Source organism: Melanostigma gelatinosum, assembly GCF_949748355.1.
Source record: "Melanostigma gelatinosum genome assembly, chromosome: 17".
Lineage (NCBI taxonomy): Eukaryota > Metazoa > Chordata > Actinopteri > Perciformes > Zoarcidae > Melanostigma > Melanostigma gelatinosum.
This window is the reverse complement of record NC_136650.1, coordinates 8,630,323-8,655,613: the sequence shown is the minus strand read 5'-3', so window position 1 is coordinate 8,655,613 and position 25,291 is coordinate 8,630,323. Positions and strand designations below refer to the sequence as shown.

The window sequence follows — 25,291 nt, the reverse complement described above, 5'->3', positions numbered from 1 at the left end:
TGGCGGTCAGTAAGGATGAAATAGAACGAAAGTTACGAACGTAACTACGGTTCTATGAATCCTGGATGACCGCCAGAGTTCTTGGTCACTCGGAATCCCGTGAACTCGCGAGAAGATTCCATAGGACTGAGCTCAGGATGACACCGGAACTTATAGATGACGGTGGTCATCCGAGGTCACACGTGACTTTGTTGATATAAATATTCGACCTGCGCATGCGCGCGACGGAATACATCCAGTGTTAAGCACTGCCTCTGGCGGTCATCCAGGATTCATAGAACCGTAGTTACGTTCGTAACTTTCGATTTAGTGTGCTGGACTCGGAGAGGCCTCAGGAAATCAGAGGCATCCATCATCCCCGCAGTTTATAGAGGGAGGGGAGGAGGGGGGGGGGGGCTGGACAGAGAGACACAAAGGGAGACGGCGATGGAGCGAGGTGAACAGACAAAGTGACAGAGCCGGAGAGGTGGGTGTATAAAACGCATCGGCCTACATAAGAAGAGGACTGAAATGTCAGTGTGGAAGCATTTGTCTGGAGGTGTGATCCACTCAGACGCGGCTCGCCTGGCCCAGTGGGTAAACAGCTGCAATCATAGTTCAGCAGCAGACATTAACAGCCTCTATACTGCTGTGGACAGGTGGAAGCGCTGCACATTACATCCTGGACTCTTCTGTTTCAAAACACATATTTGGTTTTCTTAGTGTTTCCAAGTCAGTGCACATTTATTTATCCAGTTTTCATTCTTTTCTTTTTGCAATAAGTGATAACTGACTGAAACGTGACCTTTATACCTCATTTTAAAAAGTTGCTCTGATGTCCTTAGAGGACAAACATGTCCATAAAAATACCACATCATTTAATAATATTCTCCACTTTGACGGCCTGCTTGACAATTGACTTAAACAATAAATATTATGATTATAACTTTCCAAAATTCATAATTTTTGGTCACTTCACGATGATATTCCATCCCCTTCATCTCCCCTTAAAGCCCCCCTGTGTAAATGTTATGTCCCCGCTCCACTGAGGAGCTGGATGCTGCTTCTCCTTGTTAGTCCGAGCACAGCGGGAGATGGAGGGGAGGCGGTGGGAAAGGGAGCATTTTGCCTCCTATAGGATGTTCGAGATGCAAATGTGAGGCTCTACATCCGCCTCACAGCGGCCGCCCTCAGGCTCACGGTTCATCAGAGCATAAACATGTGTCAGGCCAAGGAAAATATTTGGGGGAGAAGGATCACAGACGCAGAAAGTTTACGGGGTTTACGTCGAGTGAAGTGTGGACGGGTCACAGTGCTGTTAGCCAACGATCCTCAGAGGTCAAGGAGTGAATATCTTTCTCTCTCTCCTCTTTTTCTTCTCCCACTGTGTGCCCCCTTCACATCCCACTCCCTTCTTTCCACACCTCGAAAGACTCTCAGTCTTAAAGTCATAAAACACTGTCTCCTTGAGGCAAGGCAAGTTTATTTGTATAGCACATTTCAACAACAAGGTAATTCAAAGTGCTTCACATGAAACCATTAACAGCATCAAAACATAAGGCAAAATAAGAGGAGATTTTAAAACAATTAAGAACATTCATTGCATTAAAACATTAAAAAAAAAAAAAAAGCTGGAAAGCCACCGAATACCTCGGAACAAAGGCTTGTGACTTGAGGATGGTACGTTGTGCGTGCTGCTCATCTCTACAGCGGAGGGTCGCAACCGCTCAGCGCAGGAATCTTAACCGTGTACACACAGCACTCTCATCTTAGCTGACCCAAAGTGAAGTACTGTACATGTTTGTTTGAGTGGCTGTCGGCCATCTCTGGCTATAGTGTCACCCTCTGACCCAGTTGCCTTGGTTACCACCTACTCCGGGTCCCTCCAGACTCTCATCTTAGATCGCAGAAGTGTTTCCTCAGACCGATGTTTAGAGGGACTGAGAGGCATAGACAGAGTGTGTGTGTGTGTGTGTGTGTGTGTGTGTGTGTGTGTGTGGTGTGTTGGCCTTGCCGTGCCCCGTCGCTAGTGAGGGTGGAGACACCGGGGGTAGCTGATCAAATGCTCTCCCCCCCCCCCCCCCTTTCTCCACTGAGAGCAGCCTGAAACCTGTCAAGACTTCCCGTGCGCCAAAACCCACACATGCCCCCGCCACTGCGTTGCCTTGGTTACGCTTGAACTTGGTCCTGCGAGCGTTGGAGGAAAGACGAGTGTGGGTGAGCAGAGGTGCCCCGTTTGGGATTCCAGGTGGAACTGCCGGTGACCCGGAGAGCCCGTCGCACCTCCGTCTGCTGCGGTTATCGCCAGTAGCGACAGTCGGAGCCTGCGTGTTTGGTGGCGGGAAGCCGACGTCTGTCTGTGTGTGTGTGTGTGTGTGTGTGTGTGTGTGTGAGAGAGGATGAGGATTGGCAAAGGAGAGCGGCTGGTACAGAGGAGACCATTTCACGCAACACAGCTTCCAGGAAGTCAGTCATCAGAGATGCCAAAGCAAAGCTGCATCTCTTTCATAGGCGGCCAAACGGAGCAACCAGGCGTGGAGGGCCCTCCAGAAGACAATATCCCCTAACTAATGCCATCTGGGATGACTTTCCTGGTCCTCGTGCTGAAGCCTCTCACCCTTAAACCATTCATTTCAACCTTCATTTCAAATATGCTTTGGGGCTCGGTTGTTTAGTCGTTCGTCGGACCTCATTTTTGTTCGTTTGATGGGGTTTTTTGGGACACTTTTACGCCCATGCACTGGAGATTGTCCGTTATTCCGCATGTGCTTCATGTGAAATGGGTATATGGAGCTGAAGGGAGACAAAAGAGCTTTTTGGCAGCACTCCAGTGTCTTTGGGGGGGGCCGGGGGGACAAGCCAAGATAAAGTACAGTTCGGCCAAGAGGAAACCAGGACATTGTGATTTGGATCTGTGCTGTGGGAAATCCTCATTCCTGCCACGCTGTACCCACGGACCCACGATGCCTTCAGGAGGATCAGATAATCACGGCGTTATTAAAGGCATTGAGGAAGGAGTCATCAATGGTATTACACCTTAAAGGTTACTCTTTGTCAAATTAGATGAATTGTCAGGAAACAAATACCAAACGTACAACAGAATAACAAACGTAGAACAAAAGACAATATGCTGCCTCAGGGCGTTTGATCCATCGTGCACGAAAGTCAATACAGCAAGCTGAAACCATAACACTGGAGAATTTCACAGAGACCCTTAAAGACGTATCCCCGTTAAACTTTCTGTAACACTAAAGCAATCCCATGTCTCAGCAATAGGCCGCAGTTTGCTTCATCGACACCGCAGTGTGTTCTTGTTCCAGTGTGTTATAGATTTCATGGCGGTAATATTTCCTGGAAAGCAAGGAATTGTTCAGTACGACCGTATGATTCCATAGATGGAAACCTCACGGGGAGGTTTCATCACAGTTATGGGGTCACACAGTGTTCACAGAGAAATTACTTCCTGTGAATGAGGGGAGCAGCGTCTCTTTCTCTTTCTTTTCTTTTGCACTTCACTTGAACTTAGTTTACTTCCGTCTCCAAGGACGTGACACTGCCAATCGACACCGAGACCGGGCTGGATTTGAATTCACTGTATTCTGAAGGAGCAATACATTTGCAGTTCCTCTGGCAAGTTATTCATTTTATTCAATGGCAAACGTGAGTTAGTTCCCAAGCTGCTCCTTTTTAGAAAGAAACCATTTCCATGAGAGGAGTTGGATGCAAAAAGAGTCGTGTAATTCGCTGAGGTCCATCCTCTGACACCCGCAACCACGGAGTGTCGTCGGGGAGAGGGAAGGAAATCACTTACCCGCTGACAAATGGACGCGGGAGAGGTGCTATGCTCTGCTCCATCTCAGCGGATTAATGGAGCCACAACCTCCACTTACTTTTTCATCGCTGAAGGTGAAGCATTATTCCTCCTCGACGTGCATGTTGAGTAATAAATGGCGCTGATAACGTCCTGGCTCGCTGAAGTATAGTTGCATTGCTCTTCTCCGTTGAGCCAAATGAATTTCCTGCATCAAGACAATAATGCACCTCCCTCTGTTTGGTGTTATGATCGAAGGTTGACGTGCTGGAACAGATATTGGTATGTGAACCGGCTGTGGAGCAGCTGTTCTTTTAAAGGTTTCACGATACTTTTAAAGAGAATGACTGATCGCTCTTTTAGCCTGGACATTTTTTTTTTTTTTTTTGGCTTCAAGCTATGTACAAAGAAGTCAAATATGTCAAACATTAAATCTGGTACCCAGCCCTATACTGCAGCTCTCTGACTTGCTTCAGATCAAAGGTTATCGGACTGTGAGATGCTGCTTGAGGTGAAAGAGACCGAGTTCTATAAAATGTGTGCTCCTTCTCTTGAGTCAAATGTAACACAGGATGCACATATCTTTAGACTTTAGACATTGCATAGAGATAGTATGTCCGTGTATCTCCAGAACTTGCCTGAGAATCATCACGTTTTTAAGTTTTATTCAGTATCAGTAATCCAGAGATGGTTTTCCTGACGTCCACTGGTACATTACAAACAGCCAATTGCCAATTTGCCAAAATGTTACCAAGTATCGGGGCTCAGGCTGATTCCATGGCAACATTTTACATCATGTTTAAGCCCCAACACTATGAGGGGGGGGGGGGGGGGGTCATAAACCATAAACCGTCATGAAGCCTCCTCTATGCAGCCGCCATCTTGGATTATGGATGTCGCCATCTTGAATTTTTGCAACCGCTGAACGGAAGTGAATGCGGAAGAGTGACGTAGAGACGCCAGATACGGCTCTGGTAGCGGCAGCGACCTGTCAATCACAGTAAGCCCCGCCCTAAAGCATCCTCTGCTTTATGGTCTATTTGACTCTAAATGGACCATCATTTACTCAATGAACATCATGCTGTATTGAAGAAGACTTGAAACTTGAGATTGAGACCACAAAGTCATGTTTACAATGTTTACTTTGGTAATAAATCAACTCAAGTAAGAAGTAGCGTCATTTTCTCATTGACTTCCATACATTCGGACTTCTTTTTGCATGAGAGGAGTTATTTAGATTATCCCCAAATCAAAGTAAGACAAAGGATAGGAATACAGGTTACCAAAGCCAATGTACTTGGCTTCTTTCAGGTTGCACTATCGATGTTTTTTGGACAGTATGAATGCTCAGTGAGCGCAGAACACATGCCGCTCCTCACAAGAGCACAGAAACACAAAGGATGTGATTTGCCCTTGTTAAAAAGAATAACCAAACAGTGAAAACAATGTTTTTCTTCCTCATCAAATTTTGAGCAAATCACTGGCAGCACACACACACACACACACACACACACACACACACACACACACACACACACACACACACACACACACACACACACACACACACACACATCTGTTTGCCTGCATGTAAAACATTCCCCCTCGGAGGAGGGAAAGCCTTGTGTAACCAGATCCGATTGGCCCTTATATAAAATGGAGAAATATGGGCAGAGTGTAGCTCTCTGACGAGCTGCTGAAATTCTGTGAAATGAATCTGAGTCCGGGGACCAATCGCACATTCCAGTCGAGGAATGTCAAGACCCCTGGATCCCAGCCTCGTGTTAAAACACAGCCCCGCCCCTGTGATACCAAGGGCGGATGTGTCTTGTCACTCACGCAGCTCAGCAACCCCCAGCCTCAGGACGACTCCGTTATTATATCGGACTTTGATGTATGACTGAATCTCTCCCCTCTTGAGATCGTCTTTAACCAAACACCTGGGCATGGATGCATTAGTTCTAAACGCCTCCTCTTTGGCTGAATAGTCCTCGTTTATAAGGCCAGTGGAGGTCGTTACCTGGCTTGAGGCAGCACTTAAACTCTGTGAACTGGTGAATACTTGCGTTCAAGCGGCGGCTGTGGCGGCGCAGCTTAATGTACCGTACTCTGGGCTGTTCCTTCCCTTCTGGCTTTTCACAGTGGCTGTATAATAGTGCGAGAAATGTCTCTAAAGCACTCAATAACTTGCATCAGTGAGGCACAGCTCGAAATGCTGATGTCTTGTTAGTAAAATATATACGCGGCCCACGCACAGTTCTCAAATTTTGACCCGATGACTAAATTTGTCATTCATGGCCTGAGAGAAAATAAGAACTCGGTGCGCTTGATGTGCAGGTAAAAATACTCTTCTTGCAATACTTCTTTCTTGCAACTGACATTTCCATTTTTTTTACGCTTTTCAAAACCTGGTGATTCAAAATCAGTGCTTTCAACTTTTTCGATTGTTTTTGTCCCAGGACTTTTTTATCTCACCAGTGGGCCTCTTCCGTGCTCCTCTATGCACTCTCTGCTGCACTGTATAAATGCATTTATCCTGCTTTTGGGGGGGAAACAGCCTTCTCCTGTTTCATATTAACATGAGCCTTAAGCCCGTCATTATAAACACCGTGTGCATTAGACTGAACTTTGGCTCATAACCCCCCCCCCCCCCCCCCCCACCCCCCTCCGGTTCTTTCGTGACGAAGAATACGAGACTGGCAAGCTTTCTAAGCACAGCTGTGAGTCTGTACCGCTGCCAGTATCCCCTGTGTGGGATGGCCTCTGACCTCAGTGAAAATCCAACAGGGGCTAAAGGGGGCTGTTAATGCTCACTGGACAGCTGTGCTTCATTCAAGGTGGGCTGTCTTTGCTCTGCACACTGTTCGCAAATGCAAATGAAATCATTTCATGTGTTTTTCTCAGCAGAAGTGTGATCTGTATCAGAGCAGCATACGTAATCTAATAAAAAAACCTCATTGTTAGTTCAAGTGAACTACCGTATGTCTTTCATTTAAAGTCTCAGTTTAATACAGTTATTGTATTCAAGTCTCTGGGCGCCAACTAAAGATGATTCTCACTGTTGAATCATTTGTGATTGTTTTGTCTGCGGTATGTCAGAGAGCAGTGGGAAATGTCCACAGAAAGGTTTTGAGACCTTGTGTTTGTGTTTTTGTTGCCAAACCAAAAGTCCAAAACCCCAATGTTTTCAATTCATAATTAGGTATTTGGGAAGTTGGGGGAAATGTTAGCTGCTCGAAAAACTTGTGAACTTTATTCCACATCGTTGGTCCTACTCTCGTTAAGTTGTTGCACAACAACTACAAGAACAGAGGAGCTCTTATTCTCTCTGTCATGAGGTCATAGTCTTGTTTTCTAGAGTGGAATGCTGCCCCCCCCCCCCCAGTTGTAGCATGGTGAAAGTATGCCGCTGTCCGTGTCCTTATTGCATGAACATTGAACAAATGAACAAAGCTTAAAACAACTGCCCTGTTTCCAGCTGTGTGACAGTGCTCATCATGTACGAGAACTAGGGCTGGGCGATATGGCCTAAAAAAAAAATCTCCGATTTTTTTACAAAAAATCCGATTCACGATTTTAAATCGATTTTTTCCCCCAAAAAATTTTGCAGATGACAGAAGCTGTTGAAAACAATTTTTTATTTTATTTTGTGATGATTTTTCCTCGTAGGTTGATAAAAATAAAGTGCAAACAAAACCTGAACATTGTAGAAAGGTGCCTGTAGTATAGAAAAAGTATTTGGTCACTCTTTTGTTTCCCTGAATCATTTAAATATAAAATTAAATTAAACATAACATTAAATGGCATTAAATAGTAGCCTTCCATTGTAAACAACTGTCTGTGCAAATGTAACTTTTTACAGTAAGCTTTAACTGAATACACTGATACAAACACAACATGAAATAAAATGTATGTGACCCTTTAACGTTCACATTTTCAAAAGTGCAACATCTGATCTAACATCAACATAACATATTTTGCACAGTAAATAAGTGCATGTAAACAAAATCAAGTGCATTCACAACATAACCAACAGTATTAAACAGTAAACATTAAACAGTAGTGCATGTTTTTCCTAAATATTCTTTGCCAGGAAGACAAGCCTGTCTACTACCTCTGGCTTCAGGCATGCACGGTGGCATGTAACAATGCCCCCCCCCACACTGAAAAGCCTCTCAGAGGGGGCACTTGTAGCTGGCACAGAGAGGTATTTCTTTGCTAAAGTACTTAGCCGTGGAAAGTTCAGTTGGTGACGCTTCCACCAGTCAAGTGGATCGGTGTCTGGGTCAACCTCAGGGGTCAGGAGGTAAGTTGTCAGTTCAGTCTGTATTTTATCTGCCTCTGACTGGTTAGGAGATGGCACAGGCGCATTCAGTTTGAAGTAGGCAGCCAAAGTCATTTTTTTCTTTGGTGGACGCTGCTCTCCTTCGCACACCTGCTTAGCTGGACCAGGCTGCTGTGGTGTATTCTTGTCAGCAGGAGCAGGTAGAGACATGAGCTCATCGACAGCCCTTTTTTTGACTTGTTCCACCTTGTCTGGGTCGATATAGGCTGTACGGAACCTTGGGTCCATCAAGGAGGAGATGTCCAAAAGTTCCTCCTGTACAGCGTTGCTGTATTTGTCGTCGAGGTAGTGCATTATTTTTGTTTTTATTGTTGCTGTGAGCTCTGTGTCTTTTTCCACTGGCTGTAGGAGACTGGTTTTGAACAAATGGAGCACCGGTTTAATACATGAAACGCTCACGTATGACTCCCCTGAGAGTGCGTCTGTAAAATCTTGGAGGGGTTTGACGGCTTGATTAATGGATTCTAAGACTTGAAGATCTTGCCAAGTGGGCACAAGATGGCGACTTTTCTTGTCCGCACCCAAGACACGGACGATGGCTCTCTCCTGTTCCAGAAACCTCTCGATCATCTTCTGGCGGGAGCCCCATCTCGTCGGGGACTCTGTAACAAGCTGATGAGAGGGTAACCCCAGTTCAGTCTGTATTTCAGCCATTCCTTTTCTCTTCAGCCAGCTGTAAGAAAAGGCAGATACAGCCCTTTTGCAAACACCAACGGCTCGATCGACCCGTGGGTCCTTCACACCATTCTCTGTAAAAAAAATAAAAAAATAAATACACAAGCAAAACATTTTTGTGTAACATGACCTACAATCACAAACTTGTCTTTTTTATGTTTTTACATATCCGCATGCTACCCTAACCCTATTAATGTACACAAGAGCATGCACACAAGTAATTATAGTTTTGTATTTTTTCTGTTAGTTTTCATTTTTATTTAGTTTTTATGTTGTGTTTTATTACAGACACACACACACAGAGACAGACACTGACACACACACTGACAGGACCATGTACCATAATTATGATTAATCATGCACATTTGTGTAAATACTGGTATAATGCATCAATTACATCATGCAGCTGCTAATATCACTTGATTCTTACCTATAGCGCAGTTCAATCTGTGCCCAAAGCACTGAAGGCTGGGCCACCCATTTTCTCTCAGAGCTTTGAGCATGTTCGTGCCGCTGTCTGTCGTCATGCAGGTGAGTCTGTCCTCAGCCAGATTCCACGAGCTTAGAGAGTCTTTTAATCCCTGGGCAATTATTTCGCCTTTATGCTCATCAGGAAAGTAAACCGTTTGCAGGCAGACGCTTCGCAGAGTCCAGTTGTCATTGATGTAATGCACCGTTAAACTTAGATAAGGCTGCATCACTCTGCTGGACCACAGGTCAGTTGTTGCAGAGTAGAACGACATCCCCTCCAGCTCCGCAGAGATCCTTTCGCGTGTACTATTGTACAGCCGAGGCAAGGCAACGTCAGAAAAGTGTTTACGGCTTGGTAGCACGTACCTGGGGTCCAAAGCTTTGAGAAGGTGAATAAACCCCGGCTTTTCCACGGTGTATATGGGCACCATATCTTTTGCGATATACATCGCGACTGCATCCGTGATGGCTTTCCACCGGGCACTCTTCTTCTCATGCGGAGTACAGCTGGTGAATGTCTCCAAAATGCTGGGTGGTTGTTGTGAGGTGGTCGCGGCGGCGGCGGCGGCGCTTGTGCTCCCGTCCTGCTGCCTCCTCAGGGTGCAACATTTCTCCCACTCGGCGGCATGCCTCTGTTTGAGGTGCTGCATTAAATTTGTTGTGCTGCTTGATTTTGTGGCAACAGCTTTTAGACAGACCTTACATCGTGGTTCTGTTTGTTCTGTGTCAGATGACACGAACCCGAACCATTTCCAGACCACCGAAGACACATTCTTCCCTCTCTTAAAAACGAGAGGTTCACTGCTGGCCGCCATTGTTCTCGTTTGTAAACAATGCGCGCGCACTCTAGTACGGGAACCCCACGTGGGGGAGGGGTGGGGGCGATTTTCTCGATTTTCAATAAAACACATCGCCTTAAAGCACACATTCGAATTAATCGATTAAATCGATTTATCGCCCAGCCCTAACGAGAACCAACACATACAACCAAACGTAATCCTCGTGGTTTTTCTGCTGAATTCATTTTGGAGCTTTCCTACAGCGAGCGTACTTCTCTGTGATTGACAAGCTAGCGAACACTGTGACCCTATAATACCTGCAGTTCAAACACATGTTATAGCCAAGTCTAACTGGCACTGCTGACCAGAGTTGAATACTATAGTGTTTGCCCCGTGTCTTGTTAAAATGGCCCGGATCAGCATTTGGTTGTCCCGTAATGTTTTCTCTCTCTCTCTCTCTCTCTCTCTCTCTAATAGCCGTGACAGCTCAGGTAACCCTTCTCAGAGCGGCATAAGCCGGCCTGTCAGCAGATTCAGCCTTGTGTTTCCTGGACCCTGTTGATACCCAATACATAATGCCACACCGGGAAGCCCGTTGCCAGCCTGTAATCCAAGGCATCTTATCAAACCAATCAGCACTTTTCCAGCGAGAACACATCTCGAGCGTGACAGAGGGGGAAGGAGGAGAGGGAGGGGTGTTTCACAACATCTGGCGCTTGCAGAGAGAGAGGGAGGGAGAGTGAAAATGAGTGAGAAGAAAGTGTGAGAACAATCTTGATGCTCTGGTATGGAGATTTTAGATCAACACCGCGTTCCGCTTTCTCTTTGGATGCAGGTCAGTGAGCGGGCAGCCGGTTGTCAGTGCTCGCCGGAGGCTGCTCGAAAGTTACGCCATTGATGTTCTCGACGGCAAGATTTGTCCCTCGCAGAACCCTCTTTCTCTCAACCACGCTCCTTTTCCCCCCTTGTCCCCCCCATTTTGTTCCCATCCTTCCTTCCCCGCCAGCCCGGTGCAGCGCTGAAAGGTTATCACAGCAGCAAGGCAGCAGCCGCCTGTAGCAGTGGGGGTCAGGGGGCCTGGAGCGGCGCCTCCTGCACCCGCATAAGTCTGCAGCACTACCTGTCCCACCACCAACAGCTCCCCCACCCCCAGAGCTTCGCCAACTGCCCGGCGAATACAGCCGCGAGTACAGAAGATGTCTTCTTTCTCCGCACCGCTCGATGCCTCTTAGAATACTTCTGTGCTCTCTCTGTCTCGTTCTCCTTTCTACCCACTCTCTCTCTCTCTAGTGTCCATTAGAGGCCGTTACTATCAGGAAAGCTCTTTTGCACACAGCAAATTCTCTTCCTCCGCCTCCCTCCCCTCCTGTCTCCGTGCCGTCCCTTTAATCTTTCTCTTTCCCACACTTTCTCCCTCGTTGTGTGTATCACTTCCCCTCACTATCTCGTCCTCCCTCCTTCCTCTGCTCTATCTCTTCCTTTTAACCCTCTCTCTCTTACTCTCTCTCCCTCTCTCTTCTCTGCAACTTAATTTGTTTTTCTTTCATCCATCGTCTGCAACGACAGCGCAATGAGAGACTAATTGAGGTAGAGGCACTTTTGGACGGCTTCCCTTGTCATTATCCTTGAAATGAATTGCTGTTCGGAATCCGTTTGATTTGACTTTATTGGTGCGATCTGGTTCTCTAATGTGTCGTTCGGGGTGTGACTGGAACCCAGGGCTCGAGCCAAATTGAGGAATTTTATTATCGCCGTGTTGCTGTCACAGTCGCAGAGCTGGAAACAAAGATTTGGCTCCTTTTCCTACCTCTGTATTTCTTCCACGTATAAATACATTTACAAGGCTTCACACCAAATCGTTCTCTTTCATTTCCATTACGACACTCTGATATTCTCTCATCTTACATACGCGCCACTGAAATTCCCAGCTGCCTCCTTGCCAACATGTCAAGGCTCCCCCCGCAACACTTGCATGCAAAGAATGAAGAAATTGGATTTAGATATGATAATCATCACTGTACGTTGGTGCACGCAGCATTCCTCTTATGCTATTCCTGTGATATCAAGGTACACAGTCATTCAGGCCGAGGACATTATCTTTCGAGTGCTGCTTTGTGTCACCAGCAAACCCCACCAATACCATTGTCCCACTGTCATCGCTTCTCCTAGCTCCGCTACAGCCCAGCGGAGCAGAGGGCCGGTTTGAACCGTGTTGTGCGCAAACAACAGAGAACATTCCACAAGACAGACATAAACGCCGTGGCTGCGGTTGTAGTTGTAGGCGGAGTGCCCCGGCACATGTTTTTTTGGGAACATCGTGGTCCTGGTCTGGTCTTCGGACTGAAGCGTCACATGGCACACTCTCTTTACTGCTTTGTGCTGTTCGATGCACTGTAGCTGTGGACTTTACATACACATTGGGTGTATCACAAAGCCAGCTGACAAGAAAACATTCCCCAGATGGATTTGAAACAGACACACAAATTCACAGCAGGCACACCTCTGTCTTGCCTTTTTTTCCTTCTATATTTCCACTTTGTTGTCCTCTGGGCTGCCGGTTGGCCACTTTTCTCAGGCAGTACCTGCTTAGCCGGTCTTGGTTTCAGATCACTACGGGGCCATCGAACGCTCGCCCTCATCTTGACCCTCCAGCCTCACACCGTAGCGGACTCCGCTGGCTTGAACTGGCCTGTTTTCATGGGACAGCGGGGACGCTTGTTTTCCTTTCAGCGGTTTTCATTTCGTCGCCACAGAAAGCAATTTCTCCCCCACTATCAAGCCCTCGTCCTGGGCTGAGTCCACACTCAAGGAGGGTTCGCAATGCCGGGAGATGGCTAATCTAGACACTTAACAGTAGACACAGGCATGGTTCCAGCCTCGGAGTCTGCCTCATGCATTTTGATTGCTTCTCATATGCAAAACATACTGTATATGGAACAGCAATCCCCACAATTCACAAACAAACTGATGCAGACTCGCGTCTCTCCTTGTCTGAAACACCCGTCCCATCTATGTCATTGTTTTTATTGCCTGCCTGCCTTAAAGCTATTGTAATTTCACGTATATTAGATGCAAAGAATGCCCAGCAGAAAGGGAAGAAAAACAGAACTGATAGCTCAGCGTGCGTCTGTCCTCTCGGCTGAGGGAGGTGAGTAAATAAAGGAAGAAAGAAAAGCAAGCAAGGATCCAGCAGAGATCAAGAAGCTTTGCCTCCAGCGGGTTTGTAATTACAATGGAAGCGGATACATTTCCACTCTTAATATGGTGGGATGAGGATCCCTCGGGGCGGGGGGGGTATGACAAAACAGCGGCGGAGAAAGTCATGTAGAAGTCAGGAGCTGTGACTAGAAAGAGAGTCAAAGGGAGAGATTGTGTTTTTTCCCGTGAATATGCAATGCTAACTCCGAGAAAAATACTTTCATATACTGCGGATCTCCGTTGCCAAATGCCTATTGCAGAAACACAATTACTGCCTGAATTATGTTCACTGGAAACCTTCTTTTTGTGTTTTCTTCAGTCCAGGCAGTGTGACATCCTTACACTGCACAGAAGTCAGAGGGAGGGAGTCGGGGTGGATGGTTGGGTGGTGCGAAGCATCTTCGCGTTTAGTGCTGCTCTGCCAATGTCACCATGTCAACAACACACATCATTTATATTGTGAACATGGTGAACATTGCTTATTTGACTTTTTGCCGAAAGAGAGAGAGACGGAGATAGAAAGCAAAAACAGAAGAGACGGACAAACAGAGGAAACGGTAGAGGGATGCAAAGGAGGGGAAGACAGACTGCAGAATAGAAGACAGATTTACTTTGGCCACTAAAGGATGCCAAGTGTCTCACCTCGCCATCACTTCTACTGTTAACCAAACAGCTGTAAGCAGGTTAGCTACAGTAACAGCTGTGGTGAGTGGACCAGCCCTCAGGTTCTTTAGTGTAATAAAACCTGACAAACTAATGATTGCACTTGGTGTTATTGGATTATTTACTTAAAGCCACATGGGCTGCAAACACTGCTATTGCCTTGACTGTGACGAAGACGCGCATTATGGATTTCCTGGTCTGAGGAGAATTGATCACAAGCACAATGGCAAAGAAAAGGAAACATTCCGTGTAGGTACTTTCTGCTAATTGCTGTGACAGAGCCCATTTATGGGCGATGGCAGTAATGGAGTGAACACACAGTGTCAGGTAAAGTGTAGCCGTTGTAAATTGAGTTTACACTCCGCTCCCGGAGCGTTGCTCTTGAGATATATGATATGCAAGCCTCTTACCTTTTCTGCGTCTCTTCAATGCGCGTGACTGCAAGGACTCAGCGGGACGTCGCTGAGAAAGACCATACGTTCTCACTCAACTTTCTTGTATAAACACATTTTTCCGTCTGACCGGTTTCATTTCTGATGGTATGCGTCCTCATTCTGCAGATTAGCTCCAAAGTGCCTGAGATCCAGATGTTTCCAACATCGCTTCAATCATCTTGGTCCATCCGGTCCAGATATAGCGCCTGTTTATGAGCCAATTCACGTTAGGCGTGCTTCAGAATCATGGCCTTGCATTTGTCCCGGCTTAATGGGCGTATCGGACTATTTAACTTTAGTAGTGCAGCGAGCTGTTGGGACCCTGTATTGCTGTTGTCGGGGGGAGCATGTCCGTTTAGTGGAGCAGGCGGTCGTTCTTAGCGGGGCCGATTGCTCGGCCTCTGGAAGTGCTGCTTGCAGTGTTGTTGAGAACCACCCATCGGTCCCCAACTCAAGGGCAGTGAAGAAGACTTTTTATGTAATGTTGATATATCCAGCGGCAAAAGTGAACTGCGGTCAATGAGCCGCGGCCTGTAAAGGCCCGCTGCGGACGCCGCGCTCAACTCAGAGCTCGTGCAGATGTGAGTCGGAGAGCGAAAGAGCCGCATCACTTTGCTCTTGTTGTGACACGAGATATGTGAGGAAAAAAAACTCTGCACTCAAAGGCCAGCCCGCATTGCGTCTATGTGCTGCAGAGTTCATCTCGCTTCAGAACATACAGATAGAAACTCATACCTGCACACATGCTGCAGAGGAAAAAACAGCTTTCCTCTCCTTCGTGGTAACAAATACTCCACGGGTTGTTCTCTGGCCGACCGTTTCCATATGTTTTCCCTCCGTTTGGGGAATTCTCATCTTATCAGGCAGAGATAACCAGACACATTTTTCGCCGAATGAAAACGTTTGAGTGGGTTATCAGGCTTGTATCTGAGGACATGGACGTCCCTGTGAACCTTTCAATTTAATCTGGAGGTGTCGCCCGAGCAAACGCAGATCGCTCATTGGACTTGCCGTGCGCACGCCGGCCGACTAGGTCTAGGTGCGAACCGACTCCCCTTTTCATCCGTCTGTGTTTGTGAGGCCCGCGCTCTGGCACAACCTCTTGGTGTTGTGATTAGCTTAATTAACCATAACTCACAAACCTCCATTTCTACAGGCTGACAGATGACACCGTCATTTAGCTGAGTGAATGGCCTGCCTGCTGGCAGCGGGTGAGGGCGCGTCCGCTAGCCGATGGAGTTGAGGCTTGTTATCTGTGGATCACCCCGGGAAAGCGAAATGGTCAGAACAGTATAGGGTGACGACGCAAGTAAGGTGTGGGGAAGAGGGGGAGAGGGGGAGAGAGGAGTTATGGACAGGTGACATACACATCTTGTTTTTCATGCATTCTTCAAATAGCTATTCCAGCCAAGAGAAGATTAAATGAAAGGTGCATTCCAGACAGGGAGAGGCAGCAGATGCCGCTGTGCACTGTACATGTGTGGTGCGGCTGTGGGGGGGGGGCTCAGCTTACATTTTAGAGTCTGAGTCTCTTTCATCAGCCCTTGAATGAAGAGCATTGCTCATTCCCCAAATACTGCAATGATTCATCTTTGCCATGAGCCAGAATGGGCTTTGTCTCAGTAATTAATTTAGCTCTTGGGACAGCAGTTGGAATGAGTCGTGTCTTCAAGGCCTAATTAAAAGAAAATTGTCAAACATATTCTAGGTCACACAGCTCAGAATCTCCAAACCATTTAGGAGGGATCTTTCTTTTTTTTTTCAGGCACCGCCACCTCGTCCTTTGTGGGCCATTTCGCTTGCTGACAGAGTGGCTTGCAGAGTGAAAAACAAATGGTTTTATTTGCTTTGTTGATTTCTTCAGGCTCCACTTGAACATTGAGACACTTGATGCTGTCTTTATCGTCGGCTGCTTCAGTCTATAACTCAATCTACTTCTGGCCTTGTGCTCTGGATGACTTTGCCTCTGTCTAAGGGTGGTTTCTTTGAAAATCGCCACGACATGTCATTGCTTTTTTTGTGGAAATTGCCACGCAATTCCCTTCCTACCCTCTGCCGAATGGGACCGAAGCTGTGCACGCATTAATCATAACGTATCAGCTGGAGTCCTCCTTTTATTGAACCAGTCGGACCGGACAGACTGACGGACAGGGAGCGTCTATCTTATCTGTCCTCACAATGAGAATCAATGACTTTAGTTACAGGCACATAATAGCTCTAACAGTACGCACGCACACACACACACACACACACAAACAGGTTCTGAACAATTAAGCGCGAGCTGTCGGGCTTAGTGCCTGGGTCCATTGTAAGCGCTCTAAACCTGTTAGACTGTGACAGACCATTAAAAGGCTGCCAAGGCTTCCTTAATGTGCTTCAACGGTGCACTCTGAGGCAGAGTGACGTGAGTGTGTCTCTGTGGGACGAATGTGCATTCGCTTCTTATGACACTCCTGAGCTCGCACCCCCTCTCTCCTGTGACCGTCCACAGCAACACACACACACACACACAGATTGACAGTACCAACACCATCAAGCCGCTGTAATAGATCCACCTCCCTGTTTATTCAGGCAAATGCATCAAACCATTAAAAGCCCTGCCAACACTAATGTATTTTCTGAGTCATTTTCTGTAAATTGTAAGGAGCATAAAGTGAACAGTAATTATCTTTGCATTGTAAGGCATTGCTACAGTAAATTGAAGCATGTATTCCCAATGCTTGTCAGTTTGTATACTGTTAACATCACACAGAACCTTCACATTAGTTACGATCACATCCGTACTGTATAAACGTAGATCAAAAACTAGTTGTTGTTTTTTTGAAAACTGCTGAAATAAACATTGTAAATTACATGTTTCACACCGTGTTTCTATTTTCACACATTGAAATCAACAGCAGAAGATCTAACTGATCTAACAGGTGCATGTTCCAGCTGTTGCAGTGTTTAATTCAAATAAACGACGAGTTTCCACAAAACCAGTTCCAGATTGTAAAAAAAAAAGAAAGAAAATACTGCTAAATACTATTGCAGCTGACTGGACTCCAACCAAATGAACGTGGTCACGATGACAAAGCACTTTGTTTACCAGCTCACCAATCGTGATTCATAGGGAAACCTCGTCAGTTTGACAGCTCTGACTGAATGCTATTCGGGTGGATGTTTCACCGAGCAGGCATTTCCTGTCGTGACCAGAGCTCGGCGTTCTCCACCATTAGGAGTTAAAAGCCTGGGCCACAAGATCCCGAGAGCCAGACCACAGGAATATCCACAATTCGTCAGAGCTTCCAAGCCCCCGCAATGTTTCATTTCTTATTTCATAAGAGCGGGCGGTCCATGCAAATTCCTGGCTGCGGTATATGCCACCAGCCTTGATTTAGCAGCAGTTCGTGGTTGATATCAGATGTTGGACACAATGGGGTGGATTAGGACGGGTGCGGGTAGATCGTGCACGGCATTGCTGGCTTTGCGCCGTTTCTTGGATCGCGTTTAACGGCAAATTCGGAGCGTCTTATCCGTGAAATCGCTCTTCAGAAATAAAAATCACTTTGCACCTGTTACTTTCTGTTCAGGTGATTAGTCAATGACAGGGCAAGGCAGAGGGACATAAATCACACATCCTGAGCCTGTAGGTGTGACTTCAATTCATAATGCTTCCCTCAGATCATGCCCCGGTTTTTTCGGCTAGACGCGCACGGACTCGCACGCACCGACATGCGCGCACAGATAGGTTTTCATATACGGCTGCCTGGGGCTGCAGTATTGGCTTTAAAAAATACTCGTAACATCTGTAAAGCATTACGGCTGATTATGCCGGTCCTTCAGTGCAATCATGCAACGCGGACGTGAGCGATGGCTGAACATGAACCGTATGGGAAAGAAAGAGACGATGCGGCCTCTACTATTCTGATGAAGGCCTGAGGCCCATGGCCACACACACACACACACACACTCACACACAGAGGAACACACCGCAACACAGTCATTTATCAAAATCTGATTGTATCATTTATATACTAGTGGGAACCTTACATGAATTCCTTAATCCATAAATCTAGCCTTTGGTCCGCTGGAGTGTAAGTGATTTTAACCATGAAATTTCCTTTGTATGAAATAAAAAAGCCCCCTTATGCGTATGTTCTTTGGAAGGAGGCAGGGTATTTCCTGACGGCAGTAACACAACCTTATTTAATTATATTCTATATATTTTTTTATCGTGTAAAACTTGCTCAGGGACCGTGACAAGGAGAAATAAAGGAGGATGCAGGGTGGTTGCCAGCTGTAGAAAGGGAGATCCTTGATCCATGCTCGAACCTGAAGTTGTTCTCGTCAACCGTCTCGAAGGCCGACTCAGAGCTCTTCTCTCTGCTCTGAGGAGCCATGAGCGAGGATACTCCAGAGCAGCCTTCATGGAAGTCTTCCACAGGCTGACACGCACTCTTATTGGAGTTGTTGGACGCTTGAAATAGGCAATAGGAAGACAATGCAATACAACGGCTTTGTAACAAGTCCTACCTTCATCCAGCTCGTCATGTTCAGCTTTTGTTGAGACTGGGTCAGAGAGGTGTTGGGTGAACACTATTATTCCTTAATACCACCCCCGCACCATCCCTCACCTGTCCACCAGGTGTCCCTCTCCGGCACACCTGTAGCCGATCCCTTACTCATCCCTCATCTGTGAATACCAGTCAGTCTCCATTGAGTTCAACAGGAAAAGCACAGTTGTAACAAATTCACAAAGGCTCCATTCTAGCCGAGCTTCTCAATGAGGCATGTCTTTAAGCAGGTACGCACAGTACCAGGCCAATGCAGCAATCAATAGTCATATTGATTACATCTGCTGTTTTGCTGATTAAACGTTCTCGATGCCCTGATGCGCCCAACTTTACACACAATACCCCAAAATCTCCCATAATCAACTTTCCCTGTAGCACCATCCTCAGAACAAAAACTGTTTATTTAGGGAATAACGTCGGCCTTTTCACAAGCCAGACATGACATGTATGCCCCATTAGTGGAAAGAATTAAGCAAAAATACGCATTGCACCGAACTAGTTTCTGTTTGTGATGCTGTAAACCTTCAGTCGCTGTTTTTCTCGATCCAAAGCGGGCAGGAAATTGAATTAGAAGAGGGAGAATGGCTGAATCCATGGTTGTGTTACTGTGTCAGGTTTTGCCGCTGAGCTAAGCTGCAGGGGTACTTTTTTGATTTATTCAACAGCAGTGTTGTTTTTGAAAGTTCCACTGTGTGTTGTTTTGGCAGCAGAAACGCAGCGCTTGAACAAGTCTTGTCGGAGGAAAGATCTCTGTCAAGCCACATACAGAGACGCATAAAGCAAAGGCATTCGTTACTGCAGGCTTTGTTACTGCTGTAGAAGAAGAAAACAAAGTGCAGTGTGATAGGACGGGGACCACAGAGAATGTGGGCCTCAGTATTGATAAGCAATGTGTCAGCGGCTCCTTCGCCAGTGTTTTCGATATTCTCACATTGTTAGTGTCGCTCTTCCTCAAGCTGTAAACTATTACACATAACACTCTCTGTCCATTGGTCCACTCCCAGGAGTCAGCTCTGGTTTACGGAGAGGTGGAAGGTTTGCTGGAGCCGCTTCGCTCCCTTTTAGTTGCTGTACGAGCGCATCACCCTCAAAGTCTCCCCCACCCATATCTAAATGTGACCGACCCGCTGGAGTTGCACCGTAATGTGAATGCTCTTCAACATCTTCGACATGCTTTCTCGTACCTCTGCGGCAAACTGGCACTATTACACCGGACGGATCCCAGGATAACGCTCCAAAGAATGGACTGCATGTCAGATGGGCGATCCATTTAGAGTTGCACCATTATGCACAGTGTGTAAAGCACATGAAGACATGTACAGCAAACATGTGCCCACTAGATGTGCAACAGTCTGTAATCATGCATGTGTTCCACCAGTTTAAGTGAAGTACTTTTTCTTTTGACTCCCATGACCGAATTTCAATTCTTACAATTTGGCTAATTATTCTTTCATCAATGAACTATTGAGGCATTTGTTTTAGTGTGTTGATGGCTGAGAGGTGTAGCAGAGTCAGCTGTGACGGTTGCTATGCTAGCCTGGTGTTAATCTCCTTAACCAGCCCTTTGTCCATATTTGGCCACTCCCAGGATGGTAAACCACATTCCAAGAAAATGACTTCAGAAACCAATTGCTGATATGACACAGCTATACTGACATTGTGTTCGGCCACTAGGGGGCAGCGGAAACAAGCTGTAAATGTAACACCGACTTATTTATCACCTTTTTAAGGTGGAATTGAGAATCTGTTCGCAATCTGTTGTCTATTTATACGCCAAACAGATGTGGAGTGACATCTGAATTAATTTGTAGTCATTTCTGTGGCTAACTAATCAACGTATGGTCATAATTAACGCTGCTCTTAGCTCTGTTTTTGTTCTCCACCAGCTCCTGAGGGAAACATCTGGCTCTTTAGCTGCTAAATGCTCCGCTAAGTTCACCAGCTAGTAGCTAACCGTGTGTGTCTGCTGTTTGAGAGCTGGAAAACCAAACAATGACATAATTCATGATCCTCCTGGTTATGAGTTCATCACCTCGAGCAAACCCTTTCCCATACAATTTGTCACGTGATCTGTTGTGTGAAAATATTGATTGTTGCTGCATTAAAGGTTACGTATTATTCCTTAACTATAGATCAGCAGAAACTACATATCCCAGTGGGTGACGGGGTCAGCGGCCCTTTACCCTTTCATCCCTTTAGAATGGCGATTACAAAACAGAGCAAATCCTCACCACTTGCTCGTCCCCGCCTCTGTGTGTTTCCGTTATGTTAAAACAAATGCATGAGCAAAATGTCTCGTCTATTAATTCTGTGTTATTTTGTCCCAGAGCTCGTCTCTCCAGCTCTCTGTTTTCTTTGTCTCCTGGGCTTCATGCTTTGCATGCAGAGGATGAGACACCGGGGGGAGGTTAAGAGAGGAGCTGGAATGGAGTTCTGCTCCATTTACCACCCTGAAATATTCCTCTTAGAACGACACACTCTGTTTTCTCTCTCTCTCAACCCCCCTCTCGCTCTCTGCACTGTTTCTTACTCTGCCTGTCCCCTCCCTCTCACTTCTCGTCTCTGCGTGACATGCGGTCATCTCACTTCATTCCAGGATGGCTCGGCAGTGCTTTAAAGCATTGCTGCTGTCCTCCCGTCCCATCCTGCACGATTGCAGCGAGCTCCACAGGCCAATAGGGATCTGTTCCTGGCAGCTATACGTCTTTCCCCCCCAATCTCCACCCGCTATCTGCTGTGGGCAGAAGCCTCGGCACCTTCGCGATTTTACTCTTCTACCTGTGTGCCGTGCTTACCTGACGCACACAAGTACACAAGCATCCTCTTCTTCATGTTTGGGGATAAAACTTGCAGATCCCACGCATAAGCATTCTCCAAAAGACAGAAAAACGTAGCACACAGTAGCACTGACAAGAATGAATGACTTAGCACTTCGATCTATTTAGGGCATTAACACAATGAATAAAACAAAATGCACATGACACAGAGTGCTGTAATGACGCTTTGATAGGCACCTTTTCCATGTGTCTCTGCAATGTGAGTCATTTTTGCCTCTTTTTTTTAACTCCGTGGGGTCTGCTGCCTTCTTCACATTCTTTACAAAATGGATTTTGAATATTTTGGCTTTGAAAATATCCATTGTTTAAACTATAACTCTCCCTGCCTCTGCAGCACTTAATTCCTTATTATGCAGAGATTTTCTTGGCGCCGTCGTCTCCTCATCTGCGGGGATGTAGCTGCAGCCGCCGCGCTGTCCCTGGCAGTGGGAGTCTTTAGCTGGTTCACAGAAGGACATGGCCGGCTCTCAGTCGCAGCTTTTATGCATTGCATTATGGGTTGGCGTCGAAGCCACACAGGAAGCCTGAACTCCAGCGCTCCGCTCAAGTGCGTTCACCTTTGGTGTCAGAGTAACCTTGACCCTCGTGAGTTTCCTCACAGACGGTTTTCCTTTTTTTTTTCTTTCTTTTTTTTTCACACTGAGAAAAACAAGACACTCGGCGCTGCTCATGCCTAAACACACACACACACACACACACACACACACACACACACACACACACACACACACAGAGAACTGCCACAGCTGTAGACCACCTGACTTTGAATGTAGTTTCACAATCACTAAAGAGCAGGGATAAATCCACTTGCACACCCACATACAAACACATGTGAAATAATCCACCCTGGCCGTGGGCCTCCTCTCCCAGTACAAAATCAACTCTTTTCTCAGAATCTCGTTCATCAGGAAACGAGTCGCCCCGGCGCGACTCGTACATTCATTACACGTTTGGAATGGAGATCTATTAAGCCAACGCAATTTTCCTCTTCTAGGTCTATTGCCCCGTGCCTCGTTGGGGTGTAGTAAGAGTCGCTGTGACTCATTTTTGCTCATGCACGCCTGGTCTCATATTTCCTCCCCACTGCGCTTTGTATTGCTCTCCTCTGTATTGTGATAGAAGCTAATGACTCACTGGAAGTCTGCCTGGTGTTTATAAAATGTCTCGGTGGTCCAGAATCAGTCCGGCCCCCTTTTTCACATCGTAATGGTCGTAGTATGAGTTAAACAGCCACAACCCTGGTGACGGGGACCATCGTATATATAAAGAAAAAATGAAATAGCAGAGAAGCTCTCTGCTTTCATATCTGGACTATATCGCTCCGCTCCTGCGCTGTGGAACGTTATACTCTCAGAGGGGGGATGTGTTGAATTACCCCAGGCTGTCATCCGTAAGTGCACTGATAAGAATGTATTAAGGAACTGCATGTGTCAGAGATGTGGTGAACTTACACACATCTAAACTCCTCAGAGTTTAGGAGAGGAACATCTTTCAGTGCGCAGGGCTCGACAGTAAGGCGGTTTGCCGGCGTCAACCACTTTTAAATGAATTGGCAATCAATTCTTGGCCTTTGGCAGCCGCTTTTGAACACCCAAAAGAGAAATACTCTTTTAATATTCGTTGCATCAGTGATGTGTCACAAGTATCCCAGACGGTTATGATGCAAAGCATGTACAACACGCCCACGACATGTATACAAGTCACGAGGTGACTAAAAATGGCAACCGTAGTTTCAGTTTCGGCAGCCAGGAGCTGATTTGTGCCACTTTTTAAAGATGGTGTTGAGGGTGTAGAGCTCTACTGTATAAAAACACAAAAATAAACCATGATGTTCTGCTGATGGTTCTTATTGGAGGCTGACACTATGATCTAAATTCAAGAGACGTCTCTTTTTCCTTGCATGTCGTTGTGACTATATGAAATGTTCTCGTCTATTTGGGTTGCTGATTTCAGATGTTGCTCATCAGATAAGTTATGGCTCCATGGGAACGAACTGCAAGAAAACAGCATGAAGACAAATTGAGCGCCACTCTGCCCTCTCCAACCGCTTCAGAGGTTCGGCTCCCTCTTCGTCTTCCTGTGGTGCGTGCTTCTTTTCTATTGGAGCAAAAACTTTCCAAATCTGTGGTTTCCTTGTCGACCTCATTCTTAGATATTTTAAGTTATTAAATTATCTTTCTTTCTTTGCTCTTGATCTCAAATCTGGCATTAATATGTGGTAGCATGCCTTCGAATTTCCCTAAATTAAATATAATTTCTTTTTATAGCAATACACAAACGTCATCTGTACTTAGTGATCTTCCGCTGGTATGAAGAACACTGTTGTTGAAGCAACATCTGTTGAGCAGTCTGTTCCTAATTGGAGCGATCATCAACATTCTGTCATGTTTCCTCAGATTATTGTGAACTATAATCAGAGGATCTCTGCTGTAATCCATAACACAAGCACAGTCAGCGATGCTTTGTCGCAGTTGGACTGTTAAGATACTTCATCTTTCACTTCATCATGGGGCTGGTTCGTCATGCTGCATCAGTAGCTTTGCATAAAACATGTAAGATGATCATCTGGTGCTCCAAGTAGAACCACTGCCAAAGGCTAAAGGCCTTTTCCAGGAATACCAGGGTGCTTGCTGGTCCCCAATTCCACTCCCCCCCCCCCCCCCCCCCACCCCTCCTCTTCCTCTCCCCCCTTGCTTCCATTCTTCGAGCCCTATACCTCCCCCCCTCTCCCACCACCCCCCGTCCCCTGGCGCTGGGCCATGCCTTCCCTCAAATTCCACGCATCCGGCCATTTCTGGGAAGCACCCATGACGGGGCTGTCCGAGCTGCAGCCGAGACCAAGAGGCTTTGTTTCCTGTGGTTCGCTGAAGGAGTCAAGAAGTCATGTTTCGGGATCTGGGGGGGGGGGAGTCGAGCTCGTAGAGCAGAGGCGCCGTGGACTTTCTAGGAACATGGGAGCATTATGTAGTTGTTTCTTTGCAGACAGCTTCTCCCTTCAGCTCTTTTTATGTTCGTCTCCCATCCCTCTTCTCTCATTCGATCTCCATCTTTGAATAGAGATTCAGGACATTAGCAGAATAACTGTGGTTGTCAGAGCAGCCGATGAACAAAACACCAGCTCCTCAAAACACCAATACATCCATGTTAATATCATTGAAATAACCCAAAAAATATCTTGCTTTTACTGATGTGCAAATTTGGCAAGTAAAAAAATTCAACTGATCTGCAAAAAAAAAACCCTGCTCAGAGGCCATCACGCTGTGTGTGTTTCTTCTTTTACCAGACTTGTCTGATTCTTTTAGAGCGGGGGGGGGGGGGTGTAACTACTCAACACCTTCATGGGCATGATACGCACCTTCAGCTGTCTGACAGTGAAATAGAGACACTCACGCTCTCAATGTAGAAAGTGACTCAACGGGCATCAAAGAAAGACCTCAGAACAGAGGAGCAGCAGATGGCGTTGGCTTTGTTTTTGACAGACCCGGCTGCAAAATATTTTTCAGAAATCTAGTGTGTGTTTTTTTTTTCTATTTAAATCGGCAG

The 25,291-nt window shown here is 46.3% G+C and overlaps 1 protein-coding gene across 1 annotated transcript; it reads right to left on the bottom strand.

Moving 5' to 3' along the window:
* Nucleotides 1-7,392: 7,392 nt before the first annotated feature.
* Nucleotides 7,393-9,486, bottom strand: LOC306791532 (E3 SUMO-protein ligase ZBED1-like). Its single transcript, XM_079288307.1, has 2 exons — nucleotides 9,241-9,486; nucleotides 7,393-8,884 (listed from the first exon to the last, which is right to left on the bottom strand). Exons 1-2 carry the CDS (start codon nucleotides 9,335-9,337, stop codon nucleotides 7,866-7,868), a joined length of 1,116 nt encoding a protein of 371 aa, XP_079144433.1. The 5' UTR covers nucleotides 9,338-9,486; the 3' UTR covers nucleotides 7,393-7,865.
* Nucleotides 9,487-25,291: the final 15,805 nt, after the last annotated feature.

Coding starts and splice junctions, on each gene's coding strand:
- LOC306791532 (XM_079288307.1), bottom strand. CDS start 9,337: ATGACGACAGACAGCGGCACGAACATGCTCAAAGCTCTGAGAGAAAAT. Junction 8,885..9,240: donor CAGATTGAACTGCGCTATAG/GTAAGAATCAAG, acceptor TTTTTTTTACAG/AGAATGGTGTGAAGGACCCA.